Raw genomic sequence first — 16,036 nt, 5'->3', positions numbered from 1 at the left:
GAGAAGTTCGAAGGGAGAGTAACCTACTCCCTCCTGAGGGACTTCTCTATAAGCAAAGAGAAGGCATGGCAGTAGAAGGTCCCACTTACGCTTAAGGGGTTCTTCTAAAGCACCTATCATGCTCTTCATGGTTCGGTTGAACCGTTCTACCAACCCATTGGTTTGTGGGTGGTAAGCTGTTGAGAACTTGTAAGTAACTCCACAGGTTTTCCACATGGCTTTCATGTAGTGGGACATAAAGTTTGACCCCCTGTCAGAGATTACTTCTTTAGGAAACCCGACCCTAGTAAAAATACCAAGGAGGGCCTTAGCCACAGCCGGTGCTGTAACAGTCCTCATAGGAATTGCCTCAGGATACCTAGTAGCATGGTCTACTACAACAAGTATAAACCTGTTGCCTGAGGAGGTTGGAGGATCAAGGGGACCAACAATGTCAATCCCTACTCTCTCAAATGGGACTCCCACAACTGGGAGAGGCACTAAAGGTGCCACATTCTTGGAGCCAACCTTACCAGAGGTCTGACAGGTGTGGCAGCTCCTGTAGTGTTTTTCCACTTCGGCCCCCATCTTCGGCCAATAGAAGTAGAGAGAGAGCCTTTCCTTAGTCTTCTTGAAACTCAAGTGACCAGCCAAAGGAATCTCGTGGGCTAACTGCAAGAACTGTGGTCTGTTCTCTTGGGGTACTACAAGTCATTTGTAGTCTCCAGGTGCAGACTCGGTCGGTTCACTGTAGAAGAGGCCATCTTCCCAGTGCAACCTGTATTTCCCAGGCTCTTGCCCTTCAGCCTGAGCTTCTGCCTGGTGGCGAAGACCTTCCAGAGTTGGACATTCTCTCTGTCCCTTACTGAAGTCTGCCCTGCTGGGTCCACCTTCTGCCAGTAAAGACTGCAGCTCAGGATGGTCAACAGGATCCAGATCTCCAATGAGTTCCTGGCCTTCCATTAGCTCTTCCTCCGAGTCTAATTCTACCACACAGGGTTGTACCTCCCTCTCAGCCTCAGCTGGAGGTGGAGTTACGGGTGTAACTTTGGACAACCGCGGGGAAGTCCGTGTTGGCTGCACTGTAATTCCGGCTGCTGGTTTCGGGATAGAAGTCTTAGGTTTCCCTTTCGCTTCTGATTTCTTGGAGACAGCAGCCGACAATTCCAGTGGAGCAGGAGTGATTTCTTTCTTCATCATCTCCTGGAGAGTACCGCGCATGGTCCTCTCTCTTGCGGGTCTGGTTAGCTCCTGTAACCGTTTACTAGGAGGTCTGGGAGTATGCGATACAACTCCGAGAGTTTTCAAATCGTTACCCAACAGTACGCGTCCTGGTACCTCACTCTGTATGCTGACAGGTATCTTCACAGTCATGTCGTTACACTGGATGAGAACTGGTAATTGGGGAAGCATCTGCAAAGGCCCTCCAGCTAACTTGGTGAGGCGTTTGGGTGCCTTAGCAACATCCTCAGCCTGAAAAAATGATTTATCCACCACAGTTATGCTGGCCCCAGTGTCTCTAATGGCAGGAGTCTCCTGACCATTCACCTGGACACTGTCCTTATAATACTCTTTAGTATTATCGGGGATAGAATTATAGACATCTAAATTCTGTTGTTCCCACAACCCCAGAGATACTAAAGAAACGCTGGCTGAGACTCCAATGTGTTTGTCAGCTAGCAGTAGAAAGTTTCCACTTGCCATTTGGACTTCCTCCTCTGGAGCGAAGGCTAAGGAGACAAGCTGGACCCCTGAAGGTTTACCCTTACATCTGGGATCTCCTTTCACGTGGTCAGTCGAGCCACAAACAAAGCATTTACCGAATGCTTTCTGGAATGGTGGCTTGTTCTGACCTCCTTCCGGTTTGGCACCAGAAGACACACTATTCTGCTGTGGTTTTCCTTGTGGCTTACTCTTCTGGTTTTGTTTGGGGCCCTCTTTGGAATTTGAGTTATTAGAATTCTCTTTTGAGTCTTTTTTAGGGTGTTTTTCCCTCATCCTTTTCCTGAGTTGCCCCAGAATCCTTATGAGTAGCCCTGTTGGCAACCCATAAGTCAGCAGCCTTAGCTAGCGTCCGGGAATCCAATTCCTTCGAATCAGCCAAGTGCTGTCTGAGCTCAGAAGAATAGGCATCATAAATCGACTCCAACATAAAAGGATTCTTCATACCCTCATAAGTGTTCACTTTGTAACCCTTAATCCATCCCTCTAAGTTTTTAAACCCTTCACTCACCCAGGTAGCCCAAGGGGTACCATCATGCTTTTTGAGGGTTCTAAACCTCTTAAAATACTGGGAAGGGGTCTTCCCGAATCTAGCTATCAAAGCTAGTTTCACACTTTCATAATCCGTCTTATCCGCCTCCCCCAACTCCATTACCACATCAGTCGCAACAGGAGGGAGCCTAGAGAACAACCAGGGAAGTAAATCATTCCCGGTGATGTCCTGGAGCCCATGATTGTATTCAAACAGTTTTAACCAATCCAACACATCCAATCTCGGTTCATACATACCCACTAATTCCTTCGGCATCCAGGGTCTTTTGGGACTGGAGCTCCTAGAGGAACCAGAGGAGAGAGAAGCATTTTCCATAGACAACTTTTTCATCTCTAACTCGTGATTAAGTTCTATTTCCCTGAGTCTTAACTCAGCTTGCTTCTGCTCAGCCTGGGCATTCATCCGTCTGAACTCGAGCTCTTTGTTTCGTTCGGATTCAGCCAAGAACCGTTTGTATTCTAATTTGAGCTTCATTTTTTCAAGTTCAAAATAAGCGGGGTTACATGTGGGACCTGGTATGGGCCCCGTAGGTACAGCTGGTAAGGCAAGTAGAGGAGCAGGGGATACAGTTTCGTTAGCCTCTCCTTCCTCTTCAGCCTCTTCATCACTATCGTCTGAATTACGATTTAGATCAACACCATCACTGTTATCTACATTTGCTGGAGAAATTGGTTCCTCTGAACCAGTACCCAGACTTTGGTTTGCCAGCAATCTCTCTATTAGTTCTAACTTCTTGCCTCTTACAGGAAGATTCTCTTGCCTACAGAGAGGTCGCAAACTCTCAGTATTTTCACCTGACAAGGACTCTTGACTGTAAGTTTCCATCATAGACATGTTTTTGAAAGTTGCTTTTTAGTGCTAAGCTTTGTGGTTAGTTATACTAAAGTGTCGAAAAGCACTCTAAACTGTATACTCGATACAAATCCCACCGCTGTACACCAGTGTTAGGCGGAAACCTGTGCAGTTCCCTCTGGGACCACTGCAAAAGATTTAGGACTACAGGTGTTTGGCAGTAAACCCACTTGGTAGCAGTCTGTACCACACAGATTCACTTGGTAGCTGTGGCTGAGCAGTCAGACTTCTCTCAAGAAGAGTTAAGCAGTATGTGGAGTATAGAAAATAGGGCAATTCTTCACAGTAAGACAAGCAAACACGGAACAAGGCTTCAGTGTAAAGATATAAAGGTATTTATTTATAACGGCACATCTATAGAAAACACTTTGGCACTATCACGGCAAATACTTCAATTACAATTACTCTACGAAGAGAACAGATCAATCCCCCTAACGATAGTTCGACAAGTCTAGGTTCTACCAGCATCACTTATTTGCAGACAGAGGTGTATGCCTCAACCTAGATGGCACACTAATATTTGTTAGGACGGGAGAGAAAATAAGCAGGTTACGAAATCAACACGGTCCCAATAATGAACGGACGAATGCAAGGCAAGAAGACAAAAACCACGATTGATTATAAAGTCCAGAGGCCAGGCCCACTCGGAGAGAGGCGCGGCGATTTGTCCCAAAAGTATCTTACTGGAAATGCGTTTGAGTCTTTGAAGCAAATTGTTATCGGCAGATTGGACCAGTTCAGAACAACACGCTAGAGAAAGCTTGGAGGCGACCCTATGGAGAGGCGCGGATTAAGACACCTCACTCTATCCGGCAACAAGAGAAGCCAGGCGGACACAGTACCTTGATTGTGGAGAGGCAGCTCCGGCGGGGGCAGTTGTTCCTGGTGGTGGATGCACATCCAGCCTTTGCCAAGAGAAGAGAGGATCTCGTCGTCGAAGGAAAGTTGAAGATCGTTGCACCACCAGGGAAGTGACCAGCCGCGGAGTGCTCCGTCACAAGGCACCACCTATTGGTCGCGGTACAGGGGTAGTGGCTATCCGGTTGCCGAGGTGCTCTGCACGGGCAATTCGACCACTGCGTCCTGAAGCGAAGAAAAAGCAAAAGGGACTGGTTGTTCCCACCAGTCAGGGGAAGAGACTCTCCGGCAGGGAGATCTCCTCTGTCGTCGGGAAGTGGTGAGTCGGTTCAGCAGGGCTCCACCGGAGGTGTCATCGTTGCAGGTCGGCTCAGCTTTACCCTCGTCGGATTCTTAGGTCCTGTGGCGACTTCTGAAGATCCAGTCCCAAAAGCCCTGCTTTTATGCAGAAAACCCCCATTCATTCAGCCTAGCTGTCAATCAACACATGCTAAGTGGTGAGCGGGGAGGCTCACCACTTGGGCCAATCACACCAGAGGGCGACCGGAGTTGGCAAGGCAACTCGGTCCAGGGGCCTAAACACCCTCCCACACCCCTGTGGTAACCCAGACAGAATGGCACCACTTTGGAGGGTCTCTGTACAGAAGCCCGCCAAAAGTGGAACAAAGGGCTCGACCTTTGGTTTAGGAGTCACAGAGACGAACACAGATGCCATTTTAAAAACCGAGTTCTGGCAGAAAATACCATCCGATAGACTTACTTAAGGTAAGTAGACCGGTGGTATGTTAGAGATTAACGAGAAACAGTATCAATCTCTAACAATGGGAAGAATCCCATAGGGTTATATTTGGGGTCGAATATAACACATAGTTTCCACTGCCACCAGCCAAAACTCGACGAGGGGGGACGGGACAGTGCCCCCTCGAATAACAGACCCAGGAGTAATCGAATTACCCCTACTAGTACATCCACACTAGGATGGTTTGTACTAGTTCTGTTAGTAAATTTAGGTCTAGTAAAGCCAATGGTGACTTTACATGCCCGGGGAGACAGTAGTCAGTCCCTGGGTATGGAGTCTATGATGGAGGTCCGCTAGGACGCCCCAGTGTTACGGCACGTAGGGTACAGTGTAACACACATAGAAAAACATATGAGACCCTATGGAGTAAAAGACCCCATAGCCCATAGAACACATTGACATTCAAAGGAAACACACATTCATTTCCAAGAGTGGGAGAAAAAGAGTCTCACTCTTGGCAGGATGGAAAAAACAAACTCCAGAAATCCAGCAAAGCTGCTGGGGGACTCACTAGGTTAGGAAATTCAGCCTAAACAGAGAATTCTCCCTAACAACCGTATACAGTGAATATAACAAAAAATAAATAATGAATGACAATTATAACAAATTAAAAATAACAAGAAAATACCGGATTTTTTAAACAAAATATATGTGGGGGTGAGTTAAAGTGTTACATCTTGTGGGGAGAGTTTGGATTGGGTTTTTAGCTAAGGAAACGGGTTAAAATGTAATTCGTTATTTATTGATTCGTTTTTATGACATGCAACCAACCCTTATTTTTGTAGACAAAAACAGCAACTGAGTGGGTATCCCCGTTCAATTGATTACTAAATCCAAGCATGCCATTGCAGCTTCCAACCCTTTCTTTTGGGTCCAATGTGAACATCTATCTCATGGCGAGACCTCATTATTTTACTAATTGTCCCAGGTTGCCTTGTTCCTGCTGGACTTGCAGTGTGGTAAAGGCATTCACATTCCAAAATGGTGTAAATCTGTCCTCCTGTCCTGGATGTGTCAGTCTGCCTTAGCGCTTCCCTTTGCCTTCCTCCCCAGAAACAAATGGCCCTGGCTGCACAGAACATGTGTAGCCTAAATCACCCGCAGCATCGAGGCTCCCTGGATCTGTTTAACCCAGCTTTTAGAAGTACCCATTCACATGAAGGTGAATTGTGAATCTGTCAACCCAGAGCCAAAACGCGCTCCTGGATTTTTTGGAAGACATGTGATCTCAGCTCCTAAATGTATGCTGCTTTTCATGTAAGTGCAACAAGCATTTAATTTGTAGGCTCCCAGGTCAATGCCATGGTAGACAAATGGATATGCCAAGAGACCATACTATTTGAAATAATAATTCACAGCTGCAGTTGTAGGCCTAGCAGAATTGCTTTATTATTAAGCTATTTTTTCTCCCAATTAGTGTTCTCTGTATTGAGAAAATCTCAAGTGGCAATATACATGTGTGGAATATTGATCTAGTGCAAATATTTTCTTAAAGTATTGTAACTCAAGGAGACTACTACTAGGTTTGCCATTTGTACATTTCAGGCTGGAAGCAACATTGTATCTTGAAGCTTGCCAGTTGATCTTCCAGCTACTTATATATTTGTGGGATGTACACAGCACTATCTGCTATGCAGTGATTACATCATTCATTCCTTGAGCCTGAAGTCAACCCTTACGAAATCCTTGAAACCACATTATGTAAATCCCAGAAATGCACAAAAAACACACTGAAAAGTTCACCTTCACTGTATTCTCATAAATTCAATTAAAACAATAAAAATCAGGCAAATACATCTCCACATATTGCATGCTGTCAAATCCCTCCGGTCCTTTCCTGTCTCTTCTTGCTTTATTACCCTACAATGTTTCTGTCTCTCTAAGGACCAGATTTGGATACAATGTTACTTAGAATGAAAACAGGTAAAATCAGTTGTCCTTAATTCCACCCATTCCTTTCTAGCTCTCTTTCCTCGCTCCTACCTATTATAGTGGGAGGGGAAGAGAGAGAGTGAGCTGGAGGATAAAGCAGTTTCTTAAACCATTCCCATCCTGCCTGTATCCTTCCAGAAAGACATCTGAAGATGAGGAGATACGTTTTACAAAAGAGACACACTGATCAAAAACATTTGCACATAAAGGAGGGCAGGCCCAAGTAAGACCCGTTCTAAATAGGGCATTATGGAAGCAGATTCTGATGGTTCCTTTGTTTTGTATGAGCTTAAGGTTTACACACAATATACAGAAGAAAGGGGCAGAAGGGGAGGAGAGATCACACAGTACAGAAGCCCAAAATGGAAGAGAGAACCATAATCTGCCCCATAACAACTGATTAACATCAGCTCATTTGATAAAGTAAAGGAGGGTTGCCTCCACCCTTGATACATTTAGGAGTGGGACTTGGGACTACAGTCTAAAGAGCAGAAACAGAGGTTGTATTCATGATTAGAATTTACATATGAGGTGTGTTAACTTCAAGCACTCTTCCCTGGTGCAGTGATACTTAATTGTTGCTTTTAAGAAAAACAGATAATCAGTGGATGTAGAGATGTGATATATATTATTTGATAGACATGGGATATCCATATTGCTCACACATATGTTGATTTGTGCAAATTTCAGTACGTACCGCAAGACTAGACTGTAGAAATACAGCATAGATGATGAGCAGTGTGAACATTGTTAGGCCTGAAAAATAAATCAGTAACACTGTCATATGTCTGTACAATTGTACATTTATACATTTGTTTAAAATAATATGACGATTGAAGAAACAGGAAATCAGTAGATATGAAACAAAACACTATCTGTGAACCTAGTGGCTACACGTTTACTTTCACATGACATTATATGTGATGGCATCATTGCGCATCATTGCATATCTTAGATATCATTGCACGGAACAAGGGGTGTCCTTTGCAGCAGCCGTGCTTTCATTGTTTTGGCTCATATTGCAACACTTAGGTTCCACATTCAGGAAAAAAAATACAAATGCAATGGAATATTGAGAGAGATGGATGGATGGAATTTGAGGAAGAATAATTATGCCAGTGCTTGGCTATGTCCTCAATCTCTCCACCCTTGTGCCACATCACAAAAGGATGGGTGGCACTTGTCACTGGTCTTTTGATGCTGTCATTCAGATTTTTGACAGCTGCAAATCTCTGAACAAAGGCTTGCATTATCATTTCTCACACATTGATTTGTTTCAAGCTTGTGGGCTTCAGAAGTGCTATACACTATGTTCTATTTTAAATCTTATTTTACTGGGTCATCTACCATCTATGAAAAGTAATACACCTGCTTCTTCCTGCGTCCTTGAAACTTTAAATAGCCATGAGAAGGCTGAGAATAAATAGAGTTCCTTTAGCAGCATGGCGAATCACCACTGTTCTCAGTTAAGCATTCAAATCACTACTGTGTGGCTCTGATTTACTAAGAGGACAATCCTATGAACTCCCCACCTCCCTTTTTAATCTCATGGTATTTTGATCCTGGATCTGCATGCATTTGTTATTAACCAGGCTAGAAGCTTTTAATTCAGCATTCTATACTAAAGTTAAATTAACTATGCTCCTACTTCTAACCAATAGAAAAAAAAATCACTCCTTGCATTAGGAAGTAAGAATGCATCGGCTAAAGCAATAGTTTTGGCTTCAATATAGTATGTGTAATAAGGTGACATTAAAAGGTGGTTTACTTGTTTTTGTGAGTAATGGGTGGATTGGGTGCTTTATTGACATTTTAATAGAGATTTACTTTCTTGCACTCAGAATGTCAGCTGAAAGAACTAGTGTTGGTTCATTTTAGATCATATACATTACATGGCATGCGGTAGCGGCCATGTAGTATGGTTAAGTTGCTAAACCCATAGGAAGAGAACTTTTTTGGGCGGCTTATAACTTCGCTCCCCCTGGACGAATCCTTACCAAACGTTGCATTAAAAAGTAGATGGCCCACTCTGAATTTTTTTGCAAAGTTTGGTGAGGTTTGGTCAAGGGGGGAATTATATGGGGGTCCCAAAATTTCTTTTTTACAAATAGGCATAACGGGAAAAAACTTTGCGCATGCCTACAGCCCAAACCGCTGGACGGGTTTTCACCAAATATGCAGCCGGAGTGGCGGCTTGGTCTCGAAAGCATGCTTTTGTTAATTTGGTGTAGATCCGTCCAGTAGTTTTTTTAAACGACCAACACGTCAGGCAAAATAATTAGTTATATCTATGTCTGCTCCATGGACACACTTCCCTGTTTGCTCCGTGGACAGGACACCGATTTTCTAATAGACTTGCCACAACGTCTTCACTGATTGGTTGGTGTGAGGCGTGAGGTGCGTCAGATTTTTGGAAACGCCTGCCATCTTGGACATCGCAGTAAAATCATATAAAAAAACAACATTGCACTTGTCAAATCTTATCAAATAATCTCTTGGGAGGTGAGGGGTGATGAAGATGGGATGGAATATGGCTGCAAGAAGCAGAAAAATGGGTGGTTTTTGCTACGAAAGTCAGATTTTCGTGAACAGTCCTGAGAAGTTCGGGGACACGTCAGATGTTTGGGGGCAGTTTTTGGATGGCATATAACTTTGGCAACACTCAATGAAACCGCATGAAATTTTGCAAGTATATTCCCGTCCTGATTCTGAATGTGTTTGCACAGTTTGGTGGGATTCTATCAATAGGGGGCAAAATTAGAGGGGGGGTTCCAATATAATGTTAAGGTTTATAAATGAGGTGCAATTTGACGAAGCTACACTTATTTTAGCAAACTGACAATAGATCTACATATAAATGTTTTTGCAAAGTTTGGTGGGATTTTGTCAAGAGGGAGCAAAATTAGAGGGGGTCCCAACATATTGTAAAGGCTTATAAATGTGGTGCCATTTGACAAATCTACACAAAAGTTGGTAAAAGTATTATAGATCTAGATATGAATGTTTTCGTAAAGTCTAAATGGATTTTGTTTTTTGACAAGTGTCATAATGTCATAATGTATGTACACAAAATAGTGATTTACCTTCGGTGACTAAGGTGTAGCCTGTGGCCATGGCAGTGGCCAGATTGTCTGGGTCATGGAATAAGGTCATGATTCGGACAATCAGACTACTGGCCATGACCACGAGGGACAACACATGGGGTTAAAGTGGGCATGTCCACCTGGGACTGGCTTTGTGGTAAAGTTATTCGAAATTGGGATAGGTTCAAAAGCGAAGAAAAATGTGCTCATGGTAATAAGGTCATAGGGTTCTCTTTTTGCCTTCTGCAGGCTGCCATGGAAAGCGAAGAGGTCCTCTGTACAGAAACCCCTTCCCTTTCCATGGTGGCCATCTTGGAAAAGGAAATTATTTTTTTAGCACCCCGGGTTTCCACTTTGGGAACCTAGGTTGCTAATGGCCTTCATCCCCAATTGCAGGGGCCGGAATGGGGGATAATGGTCCGGAGACCTCGTTATCCACCCTTGCTATACTTGGGCTGATAACTTGGGCTGCCAGGCAGGTATTGACCGTTCCATCCCTGGAACGGGGGATAAACGCCACAATATCGACATTAGCATAAAACAAAATGCAAATGGAAATGTTGGGAAATCTTATTGAGCCTATGTACTTTACTGAGAAATATAAAATTGATGGAGTCTATAAGTTTTTTTTTTTTTTAGTTCTATTTTTTAACTGTGAAAGGTGGTTCCTAAAGGAACATTTCTTTTATTGTTTTTGGATGCATTTTTTTGTGACAGGACTTTTTAGAACGAAAGATGGGGAGGGAAATGATGGAAGAGGCACCAAACACAAATATGGAGGGGCAGGTGGACAGGGGAAAATGTTGTGCTTGTGTTATTTCTAAGGTAGGGCCAGTGTTTCTCATGCTCCTTGATTACAGCAGTTGTGGTGTCTCTTGGGGAGGAGGGATGGCATTAGCTGATTCCATTTTAAGATAAATAGCAGTTTTGCTAAAAGTATGTACTGTGTACTAGATTGTTAATGGCTGAGTAGGGATAGGTGTTGGAGCTGTGCAAGGGAAATTTTGAAGTTGAAAGTTCCTAGATCAGTAGAAAATGCAGTACCGAACTGTCCGCAAAGCATGGATCTTATTGTGAAGTGCGGACTGGTTCTCGGACACGTTATCATACCGCGTGCCAGCATATGGTCATATGGCACTGTCCGGAAGGTCCACAATGAAGTCAGATGTTTGTAGACATTATGGTTAAGTTGCACTAATAAAAACCTATGAAATTCAATGAGAAAAACTTTGTTAAGGGGACGTTACGGTTAAGTTGCACTAATACAAACCTATGAAATGCAATGAAAAAACTTTGTTAAGGGGACGTTATGGTTAAGTTGCGCTACTAAAAACCTATCAAATTCTGTGAAAAAAACTTTGTTAAAGAGACGTTATGGTTACATGTAAAACCGGAAAACCCCTGAAATTCGCCAGTTATGTTAAGCTAAGCAACCATAACTTGTGCCACCATCATGCACTGCAGAGAATAACACCCATGACATCAAAGATGATATTAGAAATATGATTGATGACATCACTGATGACATCACATTCTAGCCCCTTCTTTTTTTGTTCACTGGCATATCTAGGCCAGGTGAGTTTATTCAAAAGGTATTGCATGTGTTGACATTGCTAATCTCACATGTTTTTCCAGTACTTTCCTTAAATTCAAACGCATTTTATGATGCACATTCATAGGGGAAGAAGCAAGCCTGAAACACAGCAATCATTTCTATGTGTAAAGATAATCATGTTGGTTATACACAGTGGCTCATGATACTGCCTCTTGTTTACTTATTTTACTCTCCCTGTATAGGCCCCATATTTGTATACATTGTGGTCTCTTAGGGGCCGATTCATGGAACAAACGTGCGCCGAAAATCTTCGCGCAAGCAGGCGCAAGCAGGCGCAAGCGGAAAAAAACAGGCACACGCGCACGCATGCGATTCATGGAAGTCCCTGCGCGTGTTCACCTCGGGATGTGCGCCAAACCCGTGCATGGTGCACAAGTTACTGCAACATCCCGAAAGGCGTGCGCGACGCGCACAGTGAAAGCGCACAACCTCGGTGCATACACCAGAAAGTGGGCGGGACACGGGGCGTAACGCGCGGAATGGGGAACAACGCGTGAAAATAAGGGCGTAACTGGGGATGTACTGCAGGGAAGCAGACAGAACGCCCACACGCACTCGAACCACACGTATGCATGGAATCGAATAGGGCAAAGCCACGCACAGCCAAAGACACGCACAAGCTGAAACACGTCCGCCACACGACGTCAGGTGGTAGAGTCCCAGCGCATCACAAAAGTGGCAACATACAGCAATTGGGCCTGTGCGAGCAGGGCACACGTATTGCGGGGGTGCGCGGGAAGCAACACACACGATCGAGCGGGGTACGTGTATTTCGGGGGTGCGCAGGAAGTTACACACGCGATTGAGCGGGGTACGTGTATTTCGGGGGTGCGCGGGAAGTTAAATACATGATTGAGCGGGGTACGTGTATTTTGGGGGTGCGCGGGAAGTGACACACGCGATTGAGCGAGGTACGTGTATTTCGGGGGTGCGCGGGAAGTTACACACGCGATTGAGCGTGGTACGTGTATTTCGGGGGTGCGCGGGAAGTTACACACGCGATTGAGCGGGGTACGTGTATTTCGGGGGTGCGCGGGAAGTTAGATACGCGATTGAGCGGGGTACGTGTATTTGGGGGTGCGCGGGAAGTTAGATACACGATTGAGCGGGGTACGTGTATTTCGGGGGTGCGCGGGAAGTTACACACGCGATTGAGCGAAGTACGTGTATTTCGGGGGTGCGCGGGAAGTTACACACGCGATTGAGCGGGGTACGTGTATTTCGGGGGTGCGCGGGAAGTCACACACGCGATCTCATCAGGGTACGTGTATTTCTGGTGCGGGGGAAGTATCCCACGCAACATCAGCAGGGTACGTGTATTCCAGGGGTGCGCGGGAAGTTCCACACGCAATTCCATCAGGGTACGTGTATTACAGGGGTGCGCGGGAAGTTCCACACGCGATCTCATCAGGGTACGTGTATTACAGGGGTGCGCGGGGAGCAGCACACATGAATTGCACGTGTGGGTCCGACCAGGTGTTCCCTCTACAACCCTCCACGGCCCCTGCAGGTGGCTCACACCACAGGGGCCTACCCAGCACATGTCCTGCAGGCACCCCATCCACCATGGCCATGCCCACCAGCCAACCCACATGTCAACTTGCACTACTGCACACCAACGCATGTCCCCCTGCACCCCCAGCCACCAGGGGCAGCCTCCAGCAGGCCCCCACCCATGTCCCCCACCACCCCCAACCCACAGCCACCAGGGGCAGCCTCCACCAGGCCCCCACCCATGTCTCCCACCACCCCCACCCCCCAGCCACCAGGGGCAGCCTCCACCAGGCCCCCACCCATGTCTCCCACCACCCCCCAGCACTGTGGGGCACCTGCCAGCAGGCCCCCACCCATGTCCAACTCATGTTCCCCACCACCCTCACCCCCAGCCACCAGGGGCAGCCTCCACCAGGCCCCCACCCATGTCTCCCACCACCCCCACCCCCCAGCCACCAGGGGCAGCCTCCACCAGGCCCCCACCCATGTCTCCCACCACCCCCACCCCCCAGCACTGTGGGGCACCTGCAAGCAGGCCCCCACCCATGTCCAACTCATGTTCCCCACCACCCCCACCCCCCAGCCACCAGGGGCAGCCTCCACCAGGCCCCCACCTATGTCTCCCACCACCCCATCCCCCAGCACTGTGGGCCACCTGCCAGCAGGCCCCCACCCATGTCCAACTCATGTTCCCCAGCACCCACACCCACCAGCACTGTGGGGCACCTGCCAGCAGGCCCCCGCCCATGTCCAACTCATGTTCCCTACCACCCCCACCCCCCATCACTGTGGGGCACCTGCCAGCAGGCCCCCACCCATGTCCAACTCATGTTCCCCACCACCCCCAACCCCCAGCACTGTGGGGCACCTGCCAGCAGGCCCCCACCCATGTCCAAATCATGTTCCCTACCACCCCCACCCCCCAGCACTGTGGGGCACCATCCACCAGGCCCCCACCCATGTCTCCCACCACCCCCACCCACAGCAGTGCAGGGGCCCCCACCACCTGGCCCCCACCCATGTCTCCCACCACCCCCACCCCCCAGCAGTGCAGGGGCAGCCTCCACCAGGCCCCCACCCATGTCTCCCAGCGCCCCCACCCCCAAGCCTCCAGGGGCAGCCTCCACCAGGCCCCCACCTATGTCTCCCAGCACCCCCACCCCCCAGCAGTGCAGGGGCAGCCTCCATCAGGCCCCCACCCATGTCTCCCACCACCCCCTCCCCCCCAGCCACCAGGGGCAGCCTCCACCAGGCCCCCACCCATGTCTCCCACCACCCCCACCCCCCAGTCACCAGGGGCAGCCTCCACCAGGCCCCCACCCATGCCTCCCACCACCCCCACCCCCCCAGCCACCAGGGGTAGCCTCCACCAGGCCCCCACCCATGTCTCCCACCACCCCCACCCCCCCAGCAGTGCAGGGGCAGCTTCCACCAGGCCCCCACCCATGTCTCCCACCACCCCCACCCCCCAGCACTGTGGGGCACCTGCCAGCAGGCCCCCACCCATGTCCAACTCATGTTCCCCACCACCCCCACCCTTCAGCACTGTGGGGCACCTGCCAGCATGCCCCCACCCATGTCCAACTCATATTCCCCAGCACCCCCACCCCCCAGCAGTGCAGGGACACCCACCACCAGGCCCCCACCCATGTCTCCCACCACCCCCACCCCCCAGCCACCAGGGGCACCCACCACCAGGCCCCCACCCATGTCTCCCAGCACCCCCACCCCCCAGTCACCAGGGGCAGCCTCCACCAGGCCCCCACCCATGTCTCCCACCACCCCCACCCCCCAGCCACCAGGGGCAGCCTCCACCAGGCCCCCACCCATGTCTCCCAGCACCCCCACCCCCCAGCCACCAGGGGCAGCCTCCACCAGGCCCCCACCCATGTCTCCCACCACCCTCACCCCCCCAGTCACCAGGGGCAGCCTCCACCAGGCCCCCACCCATGTCTCCCAGCACCCCCACCCCCCAGCACTGTGGGGCACCCTCCACCAGGCCCCCACCCATGTCTCCCACCACCCCCACCCCCCAGCAGTGCAGGGGCACCCACCACCATGCCCCCACCCATGTCTCCCACCACCCCCACCCCCCAGCCACCAGGGGCACCCACCACCAGGCCCCCACCTATGTCTCCGAGCACCCCCACCCCCCCAGTCACCAGGGGCAGCCTCCACCAGGACCCCACCCATGTCTCCCACCACCCCCACCCCCCAGCAGTGCAGGGGCAGCCTCCATCAGGCCCCCACCCATGTCTCCCACCACCCCCTCCCCCCCAGCCACCAGGGGCAGCCTCCACCAGGCCTCCACCCATGTCTCCCACCACCCCCACCCCCCAGTCACCAGGGGCAGCCTCCACCAGGCCCCCACCCATGCCTCCCACCACCCCCACCCCCCAGCCACCAGGAGTAGCCTCCACCAGGCCCCCACCCATGTCTCCCACCACCCCCACCCCCCCAGCAGTGCAGGGGCAGCTTCCACCAGGCCCCCACCCATGTCTCCCACCACCCCCACCCCCCAGCACTGTGGGGCACCTGCCAGCAGGCCCCCACCCATGTCCAACTCATGTTCCCCACCACCCCCACCCTTCAGCACTGTGGGGCACCTGCCAGCATGCCCCCACCTATGTCCAACTCATATTCCCCAGCACCCCCACCCCCCAGCAGTGCAGGGACACCCACCACCAGGCCCCCACCCATGTCTCCCACCACCCCCACCCCCCAGCCACCAGGGGCACCCACCACCAGGCCCCCACCCATGTCTCCCAGCACCCCCACCCCCCAGTCACCAGGGGCAGCCTCCACCAGGCCCCCACCCATGTCTCCCACCACCCCCACCCCCCAGCCACCAGGGGCAGCCTCCACCAGGCCCCCACCCATGTCTCCCAGCACCCCCACCCCCCAGCCACCAGGGGCAGCCTCCACCAGGCCCCCACCCATGTCTCCCACCACCCCCACCCCCCCAGTCACCAGGGGCAGCCTCCACCAGGCCCCCACCCATGTCTCCCAGCACCCCCACCCCCCAGCACTGTGGGGCACCCTCCACCAGGCCCCCACCCATGTCTCCCACCACCCCCACCCCCCAGCAGTGCAGGGGCACCCACCACCATGCCCCCACCCATGTCTCCCACCACCCCCACCCCCCAGCC

The 16,036-nt window shown here is 50.0% G+C and overlaps 1 protein-coding gene across 1 annotated transcript in view; it reads right to left on the bottom strand.

Moving 5' to 3' along the window:
• Positions 1-16,036, bottom strand: part of LOC138453170 (cysteine-rich venom protein-like) — a 635,825-nt gene that overhangs the window by 584,880 nt on the left and 34,909 nt on the right. Inside the window, exon 2 of the mRNA XM_069605762.1 lies at positions 7,393-7,451. Within this exon, the coding sequence (XP_069461863.1) occupies positions 7,393-7,443 (51 nt within the window). The 5' untranslated portion in view covers positions 7,444-7,451. The remainder of the gene's footprint in view (positions 1-7,392; positions 7,452-16,036) is intronic.

Source organism: Ambystoma mexicanum, chromosome 4p, assembly GCF_040938575.1.
Source record: "Ambystoma mexicanum isolate Mex_15411 chromosome 4p, UKY_AmexF1_1, whole genome shotgun sequence".
In the NCBI taxonomy this organism is placed as follows: domain Eukaryota; kingdom Metazoa; phylum Chordata; class Amphibia; order Caudata; family Ambystomatidae; genus Ambystoma; species Ambystoma mexicanum.
The sequence above is the reverse complement of the archived record's forward strand: the minus strand, read 5'-3'. Positions and strand labels throughout refer to the sequence as shown.